The sequence below is a fragment of the Delphinus delphis genome, chromosome 17 (assembly GCF_949987515.2).
Source record: "Delphinus delphis chromosome 17, mDelDel1.2, whole genome shotgun sequence".
Taxonomy (NCBI): domain Eukaryota; kingdom Metazoa; phylum Chordata; class Mammalia; order Artiodactyla; family Delphinidae; genus Delphinus; species Delphinus delphis.
In genome coordinates this window covers 14,996,423-15,020,306 of record NC_082699.1, presented here as the reverse complement: position 1 = coordinate 15,020,306, position 23,884 = coordinate 14,996,423, and the positions used below count along the sequence as shown (strand labels likewise).

Sequence of the window (23,884 nt, the reverse complement as noted above, 5' to 3'; positions counted from 1 at the left end):
TGGAAGTTCAGAGTCTTAACCACTGGACCACCAGGGAGTTCCCTATTTTATATTTTTGTAAGTTTAAGATGAGGTCTTTCTCCACCTTGAACACTTAAGTTTACAAACTTGATAGTTAGCCAAAGTTGTCCGATAGTTTTGAGCAGAAGAAAATATCTTTCCTGCGCTAGGGACATGATCTGTAGAAAGACAGAGAACCTCTTCAGTGTTAAATTGGTGAACAGAATGATTTGTCCCTCTTCAGATACAGTTTGACCCAAAGCTTAGCGTCTGTTCTCAAATCAGAAATGGCAACCATCAACCAAATCACAAAATATCCTTGATTAATAGATCTTTTCTCAAAGTGATTCGTGATCATTCTGAAAAGGGTAAAACAACACAGAGTTTTTGCTTGTTATCTGTCAAACGTGCCTACTTCTTAGGGAATGGAGGGTTGCTTATGGCCTATGAGAGATCACAAAGTCAGAGAGTTGAGAAGTGAGTAAGAAACACAGTAGCGGGTTTACGCTCATGACCCAGCGGAGTTAATAGAGGACTGCATGAAAACTCGTGGTTTCTCCTCTATCTGTACCTCCTGATGGTATTCAGACTACTGAATGGTAACCAGATACCTAAACCTGAGGAAGTCAGCTTAAGCATGTACATCATTTTCATTTAAACCCTAATTCTTCTAAATATTTTATTTCTGTTATTGATTGTTAAGAACGTTAACGTGTTTTAAATGTTCTATTTCATACTGTGTTTATATAATTCAGAGAAAATAAAGTCCTTGATATTATTTAATATATTAGCTCTATGAATTGTAATTTATAATATCTTTGTTCTTGTAGAAACATTGTTATCAAATCACTGGTTGTCTGTGTGATAGTATAGTGCACTGGTATAGTATTTACTGCACAATAAACTCTTGTGAACTAACCATAAGAATCCTTTCAAATATAAATGTATCTGGAATTTAAAGAAGCTATATTTAGAAGACTTAACAGGGCCCTAAAGCTTCAATACTAACTTCAGGTACCAGAGTTCACACATTTAAAGATTTTAACTTCCAATGAGAGTAGACATTTTTAACCTAATTCTATTCCTAGGAAAGTCCAATTAAAAAATGATAGTCTCATGTCCAAACCACACGTATCTGGGTTTGGTGCTATATGCAGGAGATGTTTATGGCTTCACAGCTGTGACAAAGCAATATTGCTAAATTCAAATAATATATGAAAAAAAATATTAGTAGTTTCCTTAACAAATACAGTTGAATATTAGAAGTTAATATTGGGGTGAAAAATATATGGTAAATAATAGACATGTTCTTTTTTTTCCTTTTACTTTTTTTTGTTTTGAAAGGTTGTCAGGAATTAAATTAGAGACTTGTTGATTAGATTGCAAGTCTATGTTTTCACGCCACATGTTTTTTTTGTCTGTGAATTTGTCTTTTCTGTAGGCAGTTGGTCCCTGACATGCATATCTTTGTTATTTTACAAACGACATTTTCCCTGAACACTACTTCTGTTGCTATATTCCATTATCCTATATTAACCTTAAATTTTCATTTGTTTTCTCCTTAGCTTTTAATAACCCACGACCAGGGCAACTGGGCAGGTTATTGCCAAACCAGAATTTACCACTTGACATCACATTGCAAAGCCCAACTGGTGCTGGACCTTTCCCACCAATCAGAAACAATAGTCCCTACTCAGTGATACCTCAGCCAGGAATGATGGGTAATCAAGGGATGATAGGAAACCAAGGAAATTTAGGGAACAGTAGCACAGGTAAGGGCTCAAATGTGCTGTTAACTTTATCGGTGGGTTATTTAACTTAATGATGTATTCATCCACATCAAACTAGTAAAATTTTTCAAGTGAAATTTTTTATGCTAGAAACTAACATTTGAATGTAACTAAATTCTGCAAATTTTCACTGCGAGCATGGTACATGAAACATCGGAAGGCATTCAAGTAAGCTGACCCTTTTGTTCTGTGATCATTGTTTTTACAAGGGTTCTAATCATTAATCCTATGGCATAGGCTTATTTCACTTCTACTCCAGTTACTATTCCAGACATTGTAGTGATATGTGTAAAATAATTTGGTGGTTGCTAGCTTGTCGTGATAATCTGCTGATAACCCCAGAATTTCCTGTTAGTTGATGACTTGTGTTGGACGAATTTCAGAATGAAGGTTTAAAATTCAACCAACCTTTTATACTCGCAACGATAGCAATTCTCATTCCAAAAAAAAACATTAATTAAAAATAACGAACTTAAAAAAAAAAAAAAGAACGAACTTCACATAGTAGTATGCCTGGCCTAAGAGTAGCTGATCCAGGGGCTCCATTTTTAAAGATCTGTGAAGTTGCCTGTGATCTGGTTTGGCCCTTGACCTGCTGTAACTTAAGGTGTCTGCCAAGTTGCCCATGCATATTCCTAAGTGGTAGTCACCGTCATAGCAGCAACCGTACTTCCAAACCTCCACCCAGTTCAGGCTAGGAACCGCTGCTGCAGCATTGATTGCTATTACCACCACGTCCTGTACCCTATGGTATCTGTACCCTGTGGTATCCTGTACCCTTAGGATGCTAAGTTTTCTGATGGAGAACTGCTCACAGTTTACCGCTGGAGACAAAGGCATTGAAAGAAACAGATATTATAAAAAGAACTTACATTCCTGGGTTTTAATTCTTGGTGTTTTTTTAGCTTAGTCTGTAACCTCTGTATACACATTGCCATTTAGATAGTTAACAGGAAATAAGAGTTCAATCTAAGTGTTGAAAAGATGGATTTCTTTTTTAACTTTCTGTTGCTGGTAAGCAATTCATGGGAAATGTGAAGAATGTTGTATTAAAATAGTTTATTCATTCAGCAAGTATTTATTAGGTGCCTACTATATGTGCCAGGCACTGACTACATCACTAATTTATTTGTTCGCAGAAACAATGCCATATTAGTTTTACATTATTTTTACAATAAAGTATTGATTTATATAAGTAAAATATTGACTTATGTAAAATTCTGTAAGGGAAAAGGAGCCAATGATTTATGAAAGGTGGCTGCTTCTTATTGGAATACGAGAAGATCTGGGTTCTTGGAGGAACCTTTAGGAATTGGGGGATATACCTATATTCAAATCTGGGCAGCCTGGAGATGACTGACATCCAGGCTATGAAGATCATACAATGCCTGTGCTTTGTTTCAAAAAGAAAAATGAAAAAAACCTGAAGGAGACTACCCTGGTTACAACTGCATTAATATTTCGAATTATGGATTATTTTCCCTCCTGCTTTCTATGCTTTCTATAATCTTGTTATGTTAATTAGATAATAGATTTTTTGAAAGAGAAAATGCCTTTTCTCCCACATCTTTGTATAATTCAAACCTAGCCTTAAAACGATTTTTAAAATATGTATTAACATAATATTGTTCTAACTTGTTCAGTCTATTTACCCTTAACTCTAAATCATCCTAATGTAGCACATTCTCATTTCACCAGTGAAAAACCATCCACAATACATGTTCTCTCCATTTCTGAAATAATACCCTATTTTTTAGGTGTTTATCGTAACAAAAGTAAATGAAAGCAAGCCATGTTACACATCCATTATTAAACGCTTCAGAAGAAGGGTCCTCACTTGGGGTTGTTCCCCTTTAGGATATCAATATTAGGATACCGTGTCTGGCCATTGCCAGCATCTCGGGGGGCAGGCCAGAGAGAGCAAACACGTGATCTGCCCAGCAGTGTTGTGCTCTTCTCACTGGTGTCTGTGGTCACATAGCTGTTACTATCTCATGTATACAAGGGTTTTTACAAATCTGTCCCAACGCAGCCTAGACCTATATCGCCAGGAGTGTGGTGGTCCAGGTCCACTGAAGTGGTTGGCACTCTCTTGCCTTGGCCAAAAAGAACTGGAGTGGAAAGATGCTGTCATTCCCCCAGCTTCCGAGGCTGCTTTGGTCAGCTTGGAAGCTTAACAAATTAATAATGCTCAGAAAGGGATTTGGGGATTGAAAGTCTGGCCGGGGCTTCATGGGATATTCTCTGTGATTTGGGTTTTTAATTCGAATATTGATTATCAGTTTTTACCTTGTTCCTCTTAGCCTCACCTCTCTTTTGGAAAGTAAAGCATTGACGTGTATATCAGCTAATGTGATTCACTTCCTGAGGAAGGAAGTTGGGGTTATCCACATGCCACAGCACCTGTTTCTAAGTACATATGGGAACAATTTTAACAGCTTTTCCGAACTGTAAAGAGTGGCAAGTCCGTGTTGTGAAAAACTTCGTAGTAATTGCCATCTCGTATTTCTTAGCCAGGGGCCCGTGTCTGTGCCGGTGAGGGCCTGAGCTGTTGGGCTAACCGTGTATTGAGAATGGACGTCTCGTACCAGAGTCAGATCGTCTGGTGTTCATACATGCTGACTGTGTTCCCAGTCACTGTATCTCCGTTTTCTCTGGCTTGCCTGCAGGCATGATTGGTAGTAATGCTGCCCGGCCCACCCTGCCATCTGGGGAATGGGCACCTCAGAGTTCTGCTGTGAGAGTCACCTGTGCTGCTACCACCAGTGCCATGAACCGGCCGATCCAAGGAGGTATGATTCGGAACCCAACAGCCAGCATCCCCATGAGACCCAACAGCCAGCCTGGCCAAAGACAGATGCTTCAGCCTCAGGTCATGAATATCGGTAAGGGAGTTCCTGTGCTCTTTGCTTTTCATTTTTATCCTTTCTTAGAAGAAGAGAGGAGCAAGCTCCGTAAGTCCTGTCGAGACATGCTGCTAATTTGCGGTTTAGGTCATCCCCCCACGTCAAGCTGTCATAAGTGGGATTTTGCTGGAACTCTGTATAGGATCATAGAATTGCAGGTTTTCCGGTTACCTAAGAGAACCCACTACCTTTATGATGTTTTATTTTCGTTAAATTATCTAATTTCAACTTTTGCAGGGAGTGAATTGCACTGTAACACTGTAAATGTTACACAGATGATATTCTGAAGAAGTATTTCAGTGGTGCACCAGTGGTTCCTAACTCTGCATGGTCATCAGGACCTTAAAATGCAGATCCCTGGGCCACTACCCTAGACTATTAAACCAGACTCTCCCAGTTCCTCACTGAAAGTGCAGGCTCTTAGAGAGCATCTCACAAAATGTAGGGATCACTAGAATTCTATTTGGATACAGTTCACATGTTATTAAAATTAATGATCTGATACACTGTGTGATACCATTTATATGAAATGTCCAGAAGAGGCAAATCTGTAGAGAAGGAAAGTAGATTCGTGGTTTCCTAGGGCTGGGCCTCTATGGGGAGAATGGGGAGTGACTCCTAAGGGTCATGGGGTTTCTTTTGGGGGGAATGACAACATCCTAAAATTGATCATTGTGCTGGTTCTACAACTCTGCAGATACACTAACACCCACGGAATTGTACACTTTACACGGGCTAATTGTATGGTATGTGAATTATATCTCAATAAAACCATTATTTTTTTTAAAAAGTAATGCAACTCAAGATTTTCTTAATCATTGACATACTAACCTTCCTCTTACCTCGTACATTAGCATAATTCAGATACGTTGACGTTCACGTACTTTTTCATATACTTGGATATGGTGCACGATGAGTAAGCGCTAAATCGTTAATGGAAAAATGCCAAGATTGTTTTTTTTTTGGTTTTTGGTTTTTTTTTTTTTAATTAAATTTTTTTTTTTTTTTTTGTGCGGTACGCAGGCCTCTCACTGTTGTGGCCTCTCCCGTTGCGGAGCACAGGCTCGGACGCGCAGGCTCAGCGGCCATGGCTCACGGGCCCAGCCGCTCCGCGGCATGTGGGATCCTCCCGGACCGGGGCACGAACCTGTGTCCCCTGCATCGGCAGGCGGACTCTCAACCACTGTGCCACCAGGGAAGCCCACCAGGATTGTTTTGACACGATAACGCAGAGCGCTCATCCTACCACAGCATCGGTTTTCTTTTCTAGTTAATTGCTCAGCGCATTTTGGCTTATTGTTTCTGAGATGACGTTCACGTTGCCTTTCTACAGAGAATGTACTTCAAATTAATAATGTGTGATTCCCAAACATAAATTCACATAATTTGAGGCTTACGTGAAAATACTAAGAATGGCCAGATTTCCATTCAAAAATAAACTGGGAAATTTTTAAAATGCTAATTCGTTCATTTACAAATCATAATAAATACCTTATATCCAGAAATTTCATTTATCCTCAGTGTTTCTTCTCTGAATGGCACCTGGCTTTTGAGCTTGAAATATGGCTCTGTGAGCTTCACTGTGTAGCTGAATTTCTCTGATTTTTAATAAGCTCGAAAAAGCCGTGAACTCAACAGAAAAGTATCTGTTGTAATGGAAAACAGGTCTACAGATAGTGATAATAAAATCATTAAAGAGCTCATATCATGCATTAGCTTTAATCCTCTACAGAGAACTTCTAAGAAAGAGCACATCTGAGTTGTCTGGGCCACCTTTCTGCTCCTCCTTCACTCAGACCAGCACTTCTCAAAAGTATGTCCAGGACCTCGATGCCCTTTTAGGGCGTCTGCCAGGCCAAAACTATTTTCATAATAATACTAAGATATTACGTACCTTCTTCACTCTCATTCTGTCATGGACGTACAGTAGAGTTGGCTAAAAAAATCTTGTTTATGTTGCAAACAAACAACGTCATAGAAAAAGAAATCAGATTTGTGGTGGGCAGAGGGGAGGTGGGCAGAGGGGAAATTGGATGCGGGCGGTCCAAAGGCACTGACTCCCAGTTATAAGTTCCAGGTACATAACGTTACAACAAGGTCAATGTAACTAACACTGCTGTGTGTTATATATGAAAGCTGTTAAGAGAGCAGATCTGGAGAGTTCTCATCACAAGGAAAAAAAATTTTGTATCTATTTGAAATAATGGATGTTCACTAAACTTGCTGTGATAATTATTTCCTGATGCATGTAAGTCAAATCATCGTGCTGCACACCTGAAACTTCTGCAGTGCTGTATGTCAATTATATCGCAACACGACTGGAAGAAAAAAATCTTGTTTACGTTAACATAGTGGATTTATTATGATGACTTTTAAATGAATTAATAATCATTTTTTCTTTTTCCAGTTTTAATTTCCAATATAGTAAATATCAGTGAGATATAACCCACATACACAAAAGCTGTACTTTAAGAATATAAAGACTCCTGAGTCCAAGGGGCTTGGAAATGCTGATCTAGAGTCTTTAAAGTGGGTGATTAGGGCTCCCCTGGTGGCGCAGTGGGTGAGAGTCCGCCTGCCAATGCAGGGGACACGGGTTCGTGCCCCGGTCGGGGAGGATCCCACATGCCGCAGAGCGGCTGGGCCCGTGAGCCATGGCCGCTGAGCCTGTGCATCCGGGGCCTGTGCTCCACAACGGGAGAGGCCACAACAGTGAGAGGCTCACGTAGCGCAAAAAAAAAAAAAGTGGGTGATTAGCCTTGGTATTTCTTGCCTTTTTTTCTATTTCAGAACAAAAATTCTCTTATTATTTTCACCTAATTATTATTGCTTCTGTCTTTCTCTGTAAACTGTATATTTCTCTTTCTATTCTATAACCAAAACGGATAACTTCCCTTATTACAAGTTGTAAGATTTTGGAATTGTTTCCTTCTCCCATTTCAGGGCCATCTGAATTAGAGATGAACATAGGGGGACCTCAGTATAGCCAACAACAAGCGCCTCCAAATCAGACCGCCCCCTGGCCTGAGAGCATCCTGCCGATAGAACAGGCACCATTTGCCAGCCAGAACAGGTGAGTCTTGAGCGCTCAGGAGGTCCCGGAGAGTAGAGTTCATGAGTGCCGTGAGTTATCTCAGACCCAGGCCAGAAGTTAGTCTGGTCCTTTTGAACAGTTGGTGCCTGACCAGTTTTCATGTATTCAAACTATATCATTTACTGGACTGGGAGTACAGGGATTCGGGGGGGCGGGGGATCCAAAAATCAGTTTGACCTAGCACATGCCTTTAAAGAAGTTATAATTTAGTTGGAAAATAAAATATGTAGACTAATTAATAACTGTAATATGAGCTAGTATGTACTATAAATGCCCTAAGAGAAACAAAACATATTTCAAGGGATCATCCAATTGGGGTGATTGGGGAAAAAAGCTTCAGAGTCTTGAGTAAAGGTATCATGTCAGGAGGCAGAGATGGCAGGAAGCCAGTCCATCTGGCAAAAGCAGAATAATCAGAGTCCTGGAGGTCACAGAAGCAACACAGTATGTTTAGGGTAACAGAGAATAGTCTAGTTTTATGTTACATATATTTTACCACTTTAAAAGAAAAATAAAAGTATCAGAAGATTTGGCCAGGGACTTCCCTGGTGGTCCAGTGGTTAAGACTCCCTGCTTCCGGAGGAAGACTAGCAAATGATGGAGCAAAAATGCACATTTCGTCTGTTGCATTCAAAGTGCTATAGTTCAAAAATGTGTCAGTGAAATAAATGCCTGAATGTTTAAATTTTCATAAAAAGTAGCCTTTAAAATATATTCAGATAAGAAAATGTTCTGACCTGTGTATACTGTCCAAAATCATTAAAAAAATTATTGGGGTCTTAAATTTGCTGTATTTTAAAAACACTGTTGCATACATTCATTTTGTATCAAGTAAAGTCACAAATCCTCCTTTTCCAGCTTAAGAAAATATATTGTATTTACCTTAAATTTTCATGATTTAATAAATATTTAATCTTACTAATTTTTAATGCTTAATAGGAAAGAAAACTAAACCAAAGATTTTTTTTCAGAGTGTTCCCATAGCTCGCAGTTGAGATGATGACAGTCATTTTTGCACAGATTCTTCTTCAAGAATTCAGTTCACAGCTATTGACTTTTTTCCTCCCTCTTATAAAAGAAATAAACTATACTGATATATTCACACACAAAAAAAGACTCCGTGCTTCCAATGCAAGGGGCATGGGTTCGATCCCTGGTCAGGGAACTAAGATCCCACATGCCACGGGGCACAGCCAAAAAAGATTTGGCTGGAAAAGGAGATTAGTAATGGAATAGATTTATAGAGAGTCTTAAATACCAAACTCTTCTTCAGCCCTTTTTCTTTCTTTCTTTCTTTCTTTCTTTTTTTTAAATATTTATTTATTTACTTGGCTGTGCAGGGTCTTAGCTGAAGCACGCAGGATCTTTGTTGCCTCGTGCAAGATCTTCACTGAGGCACGCAGGATCTTTTTAGCTGCAGTGTGTGAACTCTTAGTTGCAGCATGCGGGATCTAGTTCCCTGACCAGGGATGGAACCCGGGCCCCCTGCATGGGGAGCACAGAGTCTTAACCACTGGACCACCAGGGAAGTCCCTCAGCCTTTTTTCATTAAGCCGTTGAAGAAGTTTTTAGAAAAAGGAAGTGGTATATGATCAAGTTTGATTGAATTTTTTTTGATTCTGATTATTAGTCTAATCATTTTTGTTTCTTTGTAGGTAATCTTTTCTAATTGCTTTTGAAATATTTTTAGAATTGCTATACAGTAGTCTTACTATAGTGTGTCTAGGTGTGGATTTATTTATTTATACTGCTTGGTATTTGGTGTATATTGTGCTTATTTTATCTGTGGATTCATCAGCTCTGGAACTGTAGCCATTATCTCTTTATGTACTGCCCCTCCGCCATTTTCTCTATTCTTTCTTTCTGGGATTCTGGCAAGACATACGTTAACCATCTCTTTCTACATCAGATTTTTTAAAACTTCTACCCTCCTTATTTCTTAACCCATGTATTTTCCATCTCCCTGTCTCTCTGTACTACATTTGGGATAATTTATCCATATCTATATTTCATTTCATTAATTATCTCTTTAGCTATGTTTAAACCAATTATATTTTTCATTTCTAAAAGTTCTGTTTGCCTGGTTATTTTTCATAGTCTCTTACTGTTTGCTTATTTTTGTGATTCCATCTTTGTATCATTAAACATCACATTCATCATTACTTTCTAAATTTCTTGATTCGATAATTCCAATATCTGGATTTCTTGTGGTTCTAAATCCAGTGATTGACTCTTGCTCGTGGTGGCCTGTTTCCCTGAGTAATTTGGTAATCTTTCATTGGGAGTTCCTAGTTGATCTTTGTCAATGATCCAGCAGGGGGTTAAAGTTGAAGACACTTTTCATGCAAGGGAATTTGCATTGGTCTCTGCTGGAGGTGAGGGTCTCCGCTCACCACTCTCCTCAGTGCAGTCCAGCACTCTCCACTCAGCTCTTTCACCTGGCTGTGGCCCAGTGCCCCAGCTCTCAAGAATAAAACTTAGGTGTTGCTCAAGTTTTCACTCAAAGATGGTTCTTGTTCCATTATTCCCTGCAAAGACAGTATCACAGTCATGTTATATGCATAATCCCATGGTTTTTAAGCAAAGCACTGGAAGCAGACGTTGCACAGGCGACCTTGAGGCCTATGTGATGGTGCTGCTTGGCCACTTGGGTGGGCAAAGAGCCCCGAGGCAGAGAAATAGTTAGGAGCCTAAGCAGGAGTCAGTGTGGGCACTTAAATGATGGAGGCAGTGTTTCTGGTCAGTAACCATGTTAGAAAACAAACTGGAGGAATTCTGCCTTGAGGCTCACATGTAGAAAGTTCGGGTTGGAGCCTCAGTGAAGACCTTCCAGACTGATCGTTTTGTCCTTTGGGGATTATTCTAGTCTAAAATTATGAAATACTTTTATCAAATTCACAAATGATGAAAGCAGGGTTTCTCAAATTTTATAAGGGTAGAATATTTCCAGCGCTTCTTGTTTAAAAAAACAAAAAATACTGATTTCATAGTGACTCTTTTTACCCTGGGATAAAATGCTTTTGCATAGCTCAGAACTGTGGTGTGGTGCCCATTTTCCTTTCTATATCTTTTTTTTTTTTTTTATAAATGAAAAGTAACTTTATTACTGCGGAAGCGAAGAATGTATACAAGAAAATCTAGATTCTTTCTCCTCATGCACTACTTTGGTAATAAAGTTCCAAATATCAACTATGAAGATACTTACAAGGATAAATCTTTCTTAACATGTGCCCATTTACTGTGTGGTGGACATTTTTTCATAGAAATCATATACTTAAACTAAATATAATCTTATAGTTTACAAGAAGCTTAGAACATTGTATTAACAGAAGACGAGATTATATTTTACTGCAAAATATTATAAAAGTGATACAATTTTGTGGCTCTTAAATGTTTAATTACTTGAGTTGAACAGGGGAATGAAGAAGAAAAAAAGCCCAACAGAAAAATCATCAGGACACGCCTCACTTTAAGATTTTTTGTATTCGATTTGTTCTACTTTCACGTCGTCTCCAATTAGCTGATACACGTAAGCGACAACTGTAGAAGCCTGGATATCCATCAACACAAATGAAGGAATAATGTTCGTTTCCAAGGCATTATATGCTCCAGTGGCAGAACCTGGATTAATGTAGAATTTATTTTCATGCTCACGTGCTTCAAATTTATGTGTGTGTCCTGAAATAAGGATATCCATATCAAACTGCCTCTGCAGCAGGGCTAACCTGGCCACATCTCCCCGTGGAATAACTTCATGTCCATGGATCAGACCAATGTTGAACTGCCCAACAGTTACAACTTTCTGTTCTGGATAATTCAGATTCGCATCGAAGTCTCCTCTCACGGTATGAACATCACCAGCCAGAGTCTTGAGATAGTCATAACTCTCTTTGGTACAAAGGTTTCTAGTGCAGAGAATGTGCTGAATCTTTCCTGGTACCAGCAGTTTTTTAAAATTTAGCTGGCAGACTGTTGCACTGGTGTGGGATGTGCAGGTCTCCTAATAGCAACGCCAACTGGAGATAGAACAGTCTTCATCTTTAGAGGGGGATCCCTTCAGAGATGGATTGAAGTACATAGTTAATGTGGGAAGCATCCTGTCACTGGGCTCTGCTCAGTCACCCCTTTGTATTATCTTAAGAGAGTGGTAAAGGATTCAGAGGATTCAATGAAGTTTTAAAAAAATAGCAGAAGATGAATATGAGTCTAGCAGTATTGGACGTGTGCGAAAAAGTTGGGAACTAGTTATTTCACTGAAGGAAAAGATGATTAGGGCAATTGCTTAATAACTGTTTTAGGGAGATAAGGAAGAGAGGGTGCTCGCCAGCTGTATTCCATTCACCTAGCGGGAGAAACTAGTGTCTTCCAACCCCCCTGTGCCTGTGAACCACCTTTGGGATCTCATTGAAAGGCAGGTCTGGGTGGAGCCCAGGATTCTGCGTTCCTAACAAGCCCCAGGTGATGCCAGCACCGCTGCTCCTCCGACGCGCTCTGTGTGGAAGAACAGACCAGAACCGCAGTCAGTCAGTGTGGCTCTTAGCTGGCCTAGCTGCCGAGGGCGGGGTGTGGCCTCCACCACCGAGCACTCTTCTTGGGGATAGAGCATCGCGTAAATAACCTCCGTGATCGTTCTTGGAGGTGGTACTTTCTCGGGGTCCTTCCAGCTCTTTGAGTCTGATTTCGTGGTGTCAGTGAGTATTGCGCGTTTTCTAAATATCTTTATTGGATATGTTAAAAAACACACCCATTTCCATGGAAACCTGCACATAGTAAAAAGGTAATCGAATAATTAAATCCAGTACCTGAGAGCTGGTTTTGGATGAAATGTCTAAGATTAGTTTCTCAGGGCTTCCCTGGTGGCGCAGTGGTTGACAGTCCGCCTGCCGATGCAGGGGACACGGGTTCGTGCCCTGGTCCGGGAGGATCCCACATGCCGTGGAGCGGCTGGGCCCGTGAGCCATGGCCGCTGAACCTGCGCGTCTGGAGCCTGTGCTCCGCAATGGGAGAGGCCACAACGGTGAGAAGCCCACACACCGCAAAAAAAAAAAAAAAAGATTAGTTTCTAGGGAAAACTGGGCCCAACGTTAGGATTTTCACTGTTGCCCAAGCAGAGGAAGGGTTCTGTTAAAGCAAAAATGAGGACCTTCCCGGCTGTCCAGCAGCTGGGGCTCCGCGCTTCCACTGCAGGGGCTGCGGGCTCCATCCCTGGTTGGGGACTGGGATCCCGCAAGCCACACAGCACAGCCAAAAACCAAATAATAATAAAATGGAAGAATTCCGAGTACACACTGAGGCCAGCTACAGAGTCGGCTGGTTCAGTTTGCTGGGGGCGTTTCTGTGACTTGCCCTGCCCTGTTCTCTTGTTGCTGTCAGTTTTCTTTGTAGAAGAGCGCTGTGGACAAAGCAAAACATTTCCACCACTTTTAAAGTTATTTATTTCCGTTTTTCCAGCCACTTACCCCTCTTCTTTTATTTTAAATAATTCAGTTTGGAAGAAATTTATAACCAACTTTATGGTAGCCTTATTGTCATAGAAATCCAGAAATGATGGATAACAAAGGTTCTAACCACGTCTCTCTTTTGAAATAAAAGCAAAGCAGTGCCTTTTTAAAATCCCCTTTATAAGTATCACCATTAATATTTTATATTTTTACTGCCTACCTATTTAGGAATAGGTTTTTAACTGTTTTACGAACCCAGCATTAGTTTATATACACATTTCAGAAAGACAGTAGTTTAGCCCTTTAATCTCTAATGTATTCACATAGTTATTTATAGCTGAATTTCCATTTTCTGTAGTTTCATTGTGGTTTTTCTTCCTTTACTCATTTGGTATGTAAAAGAGTTGTTTAAAATATAGCCCCAAATTTATGGATGATTTTTTGATGATTTCTATTCGATTTATAAAAGTGAACAGTAGCTGCCTTTCATGAAAGGCTTCCTTTCACATTAAGTTCAAAATCTCTGAGTAATTTGGTTTTCTCTTGTTCGTAGTGTGTCTAAGGGTAAAGGTTCTTTGGTTGATTCTTTCTCATCATGTAGTAGCTGCTACTTTTTTGCAGAATTTTGAAAACACACATGAAAAGTGATAGTATGGTATGATTTCTCAAACAAGAGCTCAGAATAGATCTTATTCCCCTTCTTATTACCATCTTTAATGTCCTGCTAGTCTATAAATAAATGAAAGTGTAGATTTCAAGAAATAAGGTTTTTATTGATGATGGATTAACTACCTGCTGCTCGTTCATTACTTACCATTTTGCCAACTTGGGGCCTCTGTGTGTTCTTCCCTTTATGCCTCTGAATTTTATCCTTGACTTAATATTATTATTTTTGTCAGCCACCGTCTAGATTGTAACTATATTTGTAATTGCCCAAAATGTAGGAAACTAATTTCTTCATTATGTTGGCAGCCATTATAAAGTTGGGATTGGAAGTCTGGGTCAATATTTTTTTCTATAAGCCAAGTGTATTATGATGTTTCTAAGGGAAGTGGTGTAACTCATGGTATGCCCAAATTTGTAATACCAAGCCACAGCGCAGTGTATTTTTCTGAGTATAAACATGTATTTTTCTGAGTATAAGGTATGATAACCTGGCTAGAGCAAGAAGCTTTTATTTTCACTTGCTTGCTGAACCTATGCAGTTCAAGTACTGGTCCAACAAAGAGATTGAAGATGGCCTCACTGGGCACAGTCTAGGGTTGAGGTTTCTAAATAAATGCCAACATCAAGCCAGCATAGTGCAGTGAGTGATACTAGAGTTGAGAGGAGAGTGGGAGTGGTCCAGAGTGTCTGTGAAGGAGAAATGCCGAGCCCGGATGGGAAGGTAGAATTGCAGTTGGAGAAGAGGGTGGGAAATGTGGAACGGGAAGTCTTGGCATCATGGTGGGTATGCGGCATCCTCTGGAAAAAGGCCAGTTGCCCAGCGTGGCTGGGACCCACAGGGAAGTCATGGGCATTACGTTGGGAAAGGTTAGGCTTTACCAAAGTGTGTGTGTCCTTGAATTCCACCACCACCAGCACCCTGTCCCAGGGCCTTAGACATTGCGAGTCAGCTCAGTAACGGGAGAAGGAACCTGACAGCATCGTATCGGGAGAATCAGAGAGAGGCTGTAAGCCGGAAAGTGTCTTGAAGGTCCCAGCTCCAGTTGAAGAGGGCCTTGACCAAAGTGGGAATCTGGGTGAAGCATTGGTTTAACGTTTTTAATTAAAAAAAGAAAAAGCAAATGGGCTATTTTATTATGTGGGAAATCGTTTAGATGCAAATGAGCATCAGTAGTTCTTTTTCTTTAAGCCTTTGGATGTGTCTTCCCCGGGGGTGGAGCTGTCTTCCAGAGTACCAGACGGAGTGTCCTCTTCCTTCTGACGCTGGGTTTCAGGCAGGTGCAAACTGGGCAGTCTGCCTTGCCGTGGAGCCCGTGCAGCCTTGCTTGGGTTAAAAGGGAGTCGATTTCACATTAGCCGGTCATCAGCAGAGAGATCTGGGATGGGGGTTGTGGTCGTGTGGGAATAAAAGCTTCTGAAGAAGCAGAAGTCGAAAATTGTGAAATAAAGCTAGAGGAAGAGAATATTAACTAGCATCTTTGGGGAATGAGGTCTCAGGCCTAAGAGAATTTGGTAAATAGACAGCATCCACTCTTGGCTGACTTGAGCTCCTTTGTTCATGAAATTGACCGCATCTAAAGTGGGTCATTGCTCTTGGGGGAATCCCCTCCTCTCTCTGCTTCCCTGACACGCAGATCTGTGGCTGTCCTCCTCCTTGTTGCCGCTTTTCTGTGTCTGCTCTTTCCTCCCACTCCCTGAGTGTGCAGTGTTCTGGTCACAGCTGTGTTTAAAAAGTTGACTCTGGGAGAGTGTGGAAGCACGAAGGGCAATGGGGGAACCATTCCAGTGGCTGATGTCTTCCCGGGAACCGAGGCCATGGTGGGAGAAGAGGCAGGTACAGAGAGAGCCCCGGCCAGGAGCACGGGCCTCTGCCAGCGCTGGCGAGCGCCCTAGCGACGGGAACGCTTGGGTGGAGCGGGGTGGGCAGCGTAGCACACACGCTGGGCTCAAGATGGTACCCCTCACAGTGCCTCGCAGGCTGTGGGACGTGGGCTTGGAGCCGCGGACCGCCGGCGAGCAGGGTCGTCGAGGGCACACTTAAGTGGGTGATTTTCTTCACAAGTCACATGGGCTAAATGGAGAGGATAGAGTGTTTCCAGTGCACTGGGTTAGAACTGTTTGAAACTGACTTTTGGCTTTAATCCTCAGCATTTCAGGATTCTGGGCCAAACTAGCACAAAGCGTATGAAACCGGTTAGATAGGTCATTCATCCCTAGGTGAATCTATCATTGCTTAAGAATGAGGGAACTTACCTGTAAACTTTATCTTCTCCAAAACATATAGTAACTTTAAGAGTACAAATTAGAGTATCATTTCCCCTTTTGCTATTACAGTAACTCAGAAGCTCTTTTTTAAAACTCCCCAAGTTTGTCAGTTAATTTAAATTATAGGAGTTTTATATACCATAGAATTTGGAGTGCAGTGTTACGGTTTTATCACCAGTCACCTTATATAATAACAAACATAATTTGCATGTTCCTGGTCTACTTTTATTGAGTAACTCAGGAAGTCTAACGACCACGCTCCTTGAGGATTTTAATAAATGTTTACAAGTCCCACTTATGCGTGACAGAGAAACGTCCTATCAGTCCAGCCACATGCAGTCTAACGGCAGCTGATTCAACAAACTTAATGGAGCTTTTATGCTCACAGTGTCCCTCAGATGGGTCTTCAGAACCTCATGCGAAATGAGACTGCAATCAACTGGCCTTTTTTGCTAAAATTCAGGAAACTCCTTTGACTACTTCAGTGCAAAGTAAACACATATACTCTTGAAGAGTCAGCGTGGGTTTGTGGGAACGTAGTGGTCACCTAGGTCGGTGTTGAATCCCGGCTTTGCAGCGTCTGCCTGTGTGATCTCCACCACAGGGTCTGACAAGCTCTCCAGCCCTCAGCGTTGCCAGCTTTAGAGCGGGGGCAGTAAAAACAAAGCTCACAACATCCGACGCCTAGGTGTGTGTCTGGCTTATCTCCGTTAGGCACTGGATAAAGTCTGTCTATTATTTAGGGTGGATGGTTGTGTCTGGCTGGTATAGTATTTTACTACTTTTGTCTTTAAGGGAAAAAAAAAAATGTTCTCTAATCAACTAACTTTTCCACGGGCCTGAGATGAAGTTTGTCTCTACAGGCAGCCGTTTGGCAACTCTCCAGATGACTTGCTGTGTCCACACCCTGCAGCGGAGTCTCCAAGTGACGAAGGCGCTCTCCTGGACCAGCTGTACTTGGCCTTGCGGAACTTCGATGGCCTGGAGGAGATCGACAGAGCTCTGGGGATACCCGAGCTGGTCAGCCAGGTGGGCACAGGGCGAAGCTGGTGGGGACCGAGCACTTGCGTGGGCACGGAGGTACCTGTTCTCTTTGGTCGGCAAGTAATCTGCAGCCTGCTTTTTAGAATGCTTTCTTACCTGTTAACAAGCCAGCTCTGTGTGCTGTCTCCCCCACTCCTTGTTACTCCCACATCAAGAATGGAAAATACTGAGAATGAGTTTGACCTGTACTTTGGGTCAATTGAGCTGAAAGGCGGAAACTCAAGTCCAGCTCATCTACTGACAGGGAGGAACATGCAAGGGGCAGAGAAGCCAAGAACAGAACATTGCTGCCCCAGCAATCCAGAACCTTCCATCTAAAAAGTAGTATCCTTAAAATGGTTCTGACAAACCTAGGGGCAGGACAGGAATAAAGATGCAGACGTAGAGAATGGACTCGAGGACACAGTGGGGGGAAGGGGAAGCTGGGACAAAGTGAGAGAGTGGCACGGACATATATACACTACCAAATGTAAAATAGATAGCTAGTGGGAAGCAGCCACATAGCACAGGGAGATCAGCTCGGTGGTTTGTGACCACCTAGAGGGGTGGGATAGGGAGGGAGGGAGGGAGATGCAAGAGGGAGGGGATATGGGGATATATGTATGCATATAGCTGATTCACTGTTATACAGCAGAAACTAACAACATCGTAAAGCAATAATACTCCAATAAAGATGAAAAATAAAAAATAATTTTAAAAAAAATAGGGCTTCCCTGGTGGCGCAGTGGTTGAGAGTCCGCCTGCCGATGCAGGGGACGCAGGTTCGTGCCCTGGTCCGGGAAGATCCCACGTGCCGCGGGGCGGCTGGGCCCGTGAGCCATGGCTGCTGAGCCTGCGCGTCCGGAGCCTGTGCTCCGCAACGGGAGAGGCCGCAGCAGTGAGAGGCCCGCGTACCGCAAAAATAATAATAATAATTAAAAAAAATAAAAACTAGTATCCTGGGCTTCCCAGGTGGCGCAGTGGTTGAGGGTCCGCCTGCCGATGCAGGGGACGTGGGTTCGTGCCCCGGTCCGGGAGGATCCCGCGTGCCGTGGAGCGGCTGGGCCCATGAGCCATGGCCACTGAGCCTGCGCGTCCGGAGCCTGTGCTCCGCAACGGGAGAGACCACAGCAGTGAGAGGCCTGCGTACCGCAAAAAAAAAAAAAAAAAAAAACTAGTATCCTCAGTCACTCTTCATCTTAACATTTGTGGGCTAGTGATAGGAAGCTACTTGTGCTAAAGAATATGTTGCACGTGAGTTAGCAGTAATCTCTTTTTTTGGCTGTTGGGTCTTTGTTGCTGCACACGGGCTTTCTCTAGTTGCGGCGAGCGGGGGCTACTCTTCGTTGTGGCACGCGGGCTTCTCATTGCAGTGGCTTCTCGTTGCGGAGCATGGGCTCTAGGTGCATGGGCTTCAGTAGTTGTGGCTCACAGGCTCAGTAGTTGTGGCTCGTGGGCTCTAGAGTGCAGGCTCAGTAGCTGTGGCACACGGGCTTAGTTGCTCTGTGGCATATGGGATCTTCCCGGACCAGGGCTTGAACCCGTGTTCCCTGCATTGGCTGGCGGACTCTTAACCACTGCGCCACCAGGGAAGTCCCAGCAGAAGTCATTTTAAAGGTAGCTGCAGTTCATTCATCATTTTGCCCTCTGTGTGGATTTAGCCACAGTCATATGGGGACTATTTAATATCGATGGGAATGTAAAGACGTTAGCCAATCTTAGTGGGCTTCTCCCTCCTGGTGATTAGTTGGTGACATAAAGTCATTAACTACATCAAGAGTACTTTATAGCAACAATATAATAAATAACCTAACAGTCTCATGAAATAACTTAGGACTTTTCTGAATCTGGCTACGCAGCCCAGTTTGTGTGAAGCAGGCATCCTGGTTTCCTATAGAGTCACCTGGAAAAAACAATGAGTCTCACTGCTGTCTTCCTCTTTTCTCAGCATGAATCGTCTTTATTTCTTATTGCTAAGAAATACCTTCCAGGGTTCGCTCTGCTTCATGGTCATAGGATGTATCGTGAGGGTCTGTGGGAAGGGAGATACAGACCCATTGGAAACCTCTCTGAAGCATTCAAAACAGCCCTGTCATAATCCCCACGTTCAGCAGACATAAGTGGGAGTTAAGACTTGATAGTTCATACTGAGAACAGCAGAATGGAAAGAAATGACTTGAGGTTACATGATATAACCTGAAATAAGAAAGGAAAATGGAGTTGAAGTATTTCCTGTGTGGCTGGCTTGCTTTGCCTTTAGTGCTGGTGAGAATTTAGCATTCAGTATTGTTTTCCCTGAGTTTTGTCTAAGTGACATTTAAAGATGTGATTCTTGGGATTGCTGAGTGACTCGGAGCGTTGTTTTCATCAAAAGTGGTATCATTTCATTAATATCTTCAGTCTCTTTTTTTCTCATTTATTTGTGTTGTTTCTGTTTTGTCTCATCAAATCCCTCATGCTTATATCATATTAAACTGAATTATAGAAATAGTGATTAGGTGGAGTCGGGAACTGTAGAATACACGTGGACTTTATTTGTACTCATCAGAGTTGTGTGTTTTCTTTAAAAATGGATATTAAACTTTCTCTCTGTTAAAGATGGGCAAATATTTAAAGATCTGAGATAGTTTTGTGGATGTAGTTAGAGCAGTAATTCAACAGTGAGTGGTTTCCCCCAAGCGGGCTCCATCCACATTTTTAAAACTACTACGGACAGGGGAGTGGACCCAGTTCTCACGGGTCCACGTGACCTAAGCCCAGGATTCTGGGTGGCCCCAAGCCCTGCTCTCACATGGGTAGACTGGCTTGAGGAAAGCTTAGGCCGTTACTAGGCTAAAGCAAACCTGAGAGATGATTTTGCTGTTGCGTCCTTGCCTCCTGTCTGCTGGGAGGTTTGTGGCAGAAAGAAGAGGAGAATGAAGCAGGTGCACCTTCCTGCTCTGCGCAGAGTCATTTAGGGCCACCTGCATCGAGGGTGCGCCCCTTGGAGGAGTTCTGGATTTTCTGCAGCCGCCTCCTTCTGACCCAGATAGGGTAGCCCTAAGAAGCCAAGGATGATGAACATGTTAGATACGGCTAGGAGGAAATAAGATGGTGGCAGAATGTGGGGCGTGTAGGGAATTCTGACGACCACAGAAAACAGTCAGACACAGGTGGTGTTTCACACTGGTGAGTGGCTCAGGTCCCACATCACAGACTCTACTGGAAGCCACTCCTCACTAGCCAGACAGGCTTCCTGCAATTTGCTGCACATCTACAAGTCTCAGTTTTGTTATCTGCAAAATGGGAATAGTGGTGGCACCCCAACACTGCCGAGCCCAGCCAGGTACCAAGGCAGCTGTCTAGTTAAAGTGATTAATACAGGTGTGACTAATCAAATCAGAACACTTAACACGCGGGAATTCCCTGGCGGTCCAGTGGTTAGGACTCTGCCCTTTCCTGCCAGGGCCCGGGTTTAACCCCTGCTTAGGGAACTAAGATCCCGCAAGCCGGCAAAAGAAAACAAGCCCCTTGAGGCGTCTAGGGGACGTTCGCATTCTTCCAACTGGCGGCATGAGTAGGAGGCATTCCGTAGTCACAGCCCATCTCTCCCTTCCCTCGGAAGAAGTGCTGCGGGGAGTCAAGCCTGACCCCTGCTTCTTACCTCAAGTAACTGGATCTCTGGAACAGAGGCATTTTCTGGGAAGACAAGTGGAGTCAAGGTAGAAGTCCCTTTGTGTAGTAAGTGCAATAGCAGAAGCCTCCAATACAGGGCAGTGAGAGGAAACAGCCTTCTGTTCGCTTTGCAGTTTTCAGTGGCTTCACTGATTTGTTTGTTATCGGGGGCTTTCTCCTCAGAGCCAAGCGGTGGATCCAGAGCAGTTCCCAAGTCAGGATTCCAACATCCTGCTGGAGCAGAAGGCCCCTGTGTTCCCACAGCAGTATGCATCTCAGGCACAAATGGCCCAAGGCAGCTACACTGCCATGCAGGATCCAAGCTTCCACACCATGGGGCAGCGGCCGAGCTACGCCACGCTCCGTGTGCAGCCCAGACCCGGCCTCAGGCCCACGGGCCTGGCGCAGACCCAGCCCAACCAGCTGAGGCTTCAGCTGCAGCATCGCCTCCAAGCACAGCAGGTGCGTTCCTGGCTGCGCCTGGAAGATCGGGGGGGCGGTGCAGGGGCGGGGCACAGGGAAGGTGGACGTGAGCCCGGGGGTCCTTATGGAGGCCTTAAAAGCTCCTTCTGTCCTTTCAAAGAGGGTGAAAGCGTTGCCACGTTACCTTACAACTTCCATACTCCTTTCTGCTTCACCTCCTTCCCTTCTTTCTCTCTTCTGCAATAACTCCACTCCAGCGTAGAGCAGCTCTTTGGTTTCCTGGCTCTATTATTTACTGAGGGGCTAACCTTGAGCTCTGTGAGCCTCAGTGTTTACATCTGTACAATGGGGTCGCTGTACAGTCTCGGGCAGTATGTGTGTGTCTGTGGGGCCCGGCACAGTTTCTGGCCCAAAGGGAGCTCCCAGGACAACCATAGCTCCTGCCATTCATCCTATCTTGTGGCCAGAATCATCGCTCTTAGTGGAGTGGTGGCATAGGGTGCTGCGTTATGGAATACCTGTTTAGCTCAAGAAAGTGTGTTCTCACTGAAACAAGCCTGGACAGATTTCTCTCATATGGTAAATAATCGTGTTGTGGGCTTTAAATCGCCTCTCCCTTTTTTCCCTCTGCTTTTTTCCTAATCTTCCTCTTGGCCTCCTTTTCTGATCATTCCACTCCCTTGCCCCCTTGCAAACAGTGTGTTTTCCAAACTGTCCAGAATAACTTCTCAGCTATCAGCAATGGGAAACCTCAGCGATGACTAGCTTTACAAGGGGATCCAGGTACAAGCCATGTGGTTTCAGTGTCCAGCAGCAAGCAGATGTTGGGTTGGCGAGGAGAGGGGAAATTTCTTGAGGAAGGTGATTTGAAATAGAATATGTTCTGATTAAAAATATATTGATTGCCATGTGTATGCGTTTAGAATCGCCAGCCACTCATGAATCAAATCAGCAATGTTTCAAACGTGAACCTGACTCTGAGGCCTGGAGTACCCACACAGGTAAGGGGCAGACCAGCCGTCAGCTTTTACTGCATCCGCTTAACTTCTCTTGTCATTTCTTCCCCCTTGATATCCCACGTAACGTAACTCAGAAGGCTGTACATAGATCCAGATCCACACAGTGGATGTCGTGTCATTCGCTTTTCTTGTCTGGTCTGTTGCTCTTGTGGTTCTCTCCTCATCACTGCCATGTTTATTGCCAGATACAGTCAATTATCGTTATTCACACTGGTTGTGTTCAGAAAAGTTACTGCAAACACTGAATTAGCGAATATTGAACTGTTGCTCCTAGGAGAAATAAAGGGTTCGTTTCCTTTGAGCCTCTCGGTCAGATTTTCATGAATCAATGTGTGTTTCTGTTTGAAGACGCCTTGTTTAAATATATACTGTTGATTCACTAACATTGAACTCACAGCCAGCAGCACTGTAACTCATGCCTGCATGAAGCTCATTGAACTCCCAGATTTTCCCCATAAGGCACATCGCAGCCCCCTGTGCTTATCTAGGACCCTAGGCAGCACTTCTCAGGAGCCATTTTAAACAGCAGAGTCACCAACAAAAAGCACGACAATGTGAAAAACGCGGAGCTAAATAGTCCACAAAAAGGACAGTTGTGCGCAGTACGAGAGCTGAAACGAGCAGCAGTGCCGCCTGGTTTCAGCCTCAGGTGGGAATGGGCGCGTTGGGCTTCTCACATTTTTTGCTGCTCTGCACGTGTCCATAAATCACGACAGTGCCGTGAGTATTGATTCTGGGGTGACAAATAAATGTTAGCAGGTAGGCAAGCTCACCAGTGCAGAATCCACAAATAATGAGGTCAACTGTATACTGCCAGGACCCGTAACCAGCCTGGTACCACTTACTGACAGCGCCCCTCCCGTCCTCTCCTGGCCTCCCTACGCGCCTGCCTCCTTTCAGCCTTTTCTGAAGTGCTTCAAAGCCACCTTTTGGCCCAGTGACTGGGTTTCCCTTTAGACTTGAATGTCCCTTAATGAGACTCTAAACTGCCGTCCTCAGGGTTTTTGTACAGAGTCCTCTTACAGACAGGACTGGGGTTACCGTGGGCTCCCCTCGTTACCTGTGTCCTCTCACAGTGAGTCTCAAGTTTCTTGATACTGACATCAAACTTAACGCATGTCATTGCAATGTTTGAGAATCATCATCTACAGAATTCAGAAGCTCACATTCTCAGCCACCAGTTGGTCAGCTCTAAACTGTTCTCTTCTGTTTGCCAAATAATTTCGCACGAGACAGTACCCTTTGTTATCCTATTTCTAACATACGGGTTGTTTTTCGATCTGTCTCCACCCCCAATGTCTTCCTCCGCGTTTTGCCCCCCGTTCCAGGCACCTATTAACGCACAGATGCTGGCCCAGAGACAGAGGGAAATCCTGAACCAGCATCTTCGACAGAGACAAATGCATCAGCAGCAGCAAGTTCAGCAGCGAGCTCTGATGATGAGAGGACAGGGGCTGAACATGACGCCCAGCGTGGTGGCTCCTAGTGGTGTGCCGGCAACTATGAGCAGCCCCCGGGTCCCCCAGGCAAATGCACAGCAGTTTCCCTTCCCTCCGAGCTACGGTACGGGACTTAACGCCGCCGCCGCCTTTCACCAGTCCTT

The 23,884-nt window shown here is 43.4% G+C and overlaps 1 protein-coding gene and 1 pseudogene across 5 annotated transcripts in view; one reads left to right on the top strand and one right to left on the bottom strand.

The window, feature by feature from the left end:
• The window catches only part of NCOA2 (nuclear receptor coactivator 2), a 271,269-nt gene that overhangs the window by 235,234 nt on the left and 12,151 nt on the right, over positions 1-23,884 (top strand). For 4 of the 5 annotated variants that reach the window (XM_059994746.1, XM_059994742.1, XM_059994744.1 and 1 more), the window contains 7 exons: positions 1,566-1,772; positions 4,460-4,675; positions 7,640-7,769; positions 17,026-17,191; positions 21,023-21,301; positions 22,186-22,263; positions 23,610-23,844. In XM_059994746.1, the coding sequence (XP_059850729.1) occupies positions 1,566-1,772; positions 4,460-4,675; positions 7,640-7,769; positions 17,026-17,191; positions 21,023-21,301; positions 22,186-22,263; positions 23,610-23,844 (1,311 nt within the window). The remainder of the gene's footprint in view (positions 1-1,565; positions 1,773-4,459; positions 4,676-7,639; positions 7,770-17,025; positions 17,192-21,022; positions 21,302-22,185; positions 22,264-23,609; positions 23,845-23,884) is intronic. The other variant, XM_059994747.1, reaches the window with a different exon arrangement.
• LOC132413376 (vacuolar protein sorting-associated protein 29 pseudogene) lies at positions 10,927-16,839 on the bottom strand (annotated as a pseudogene).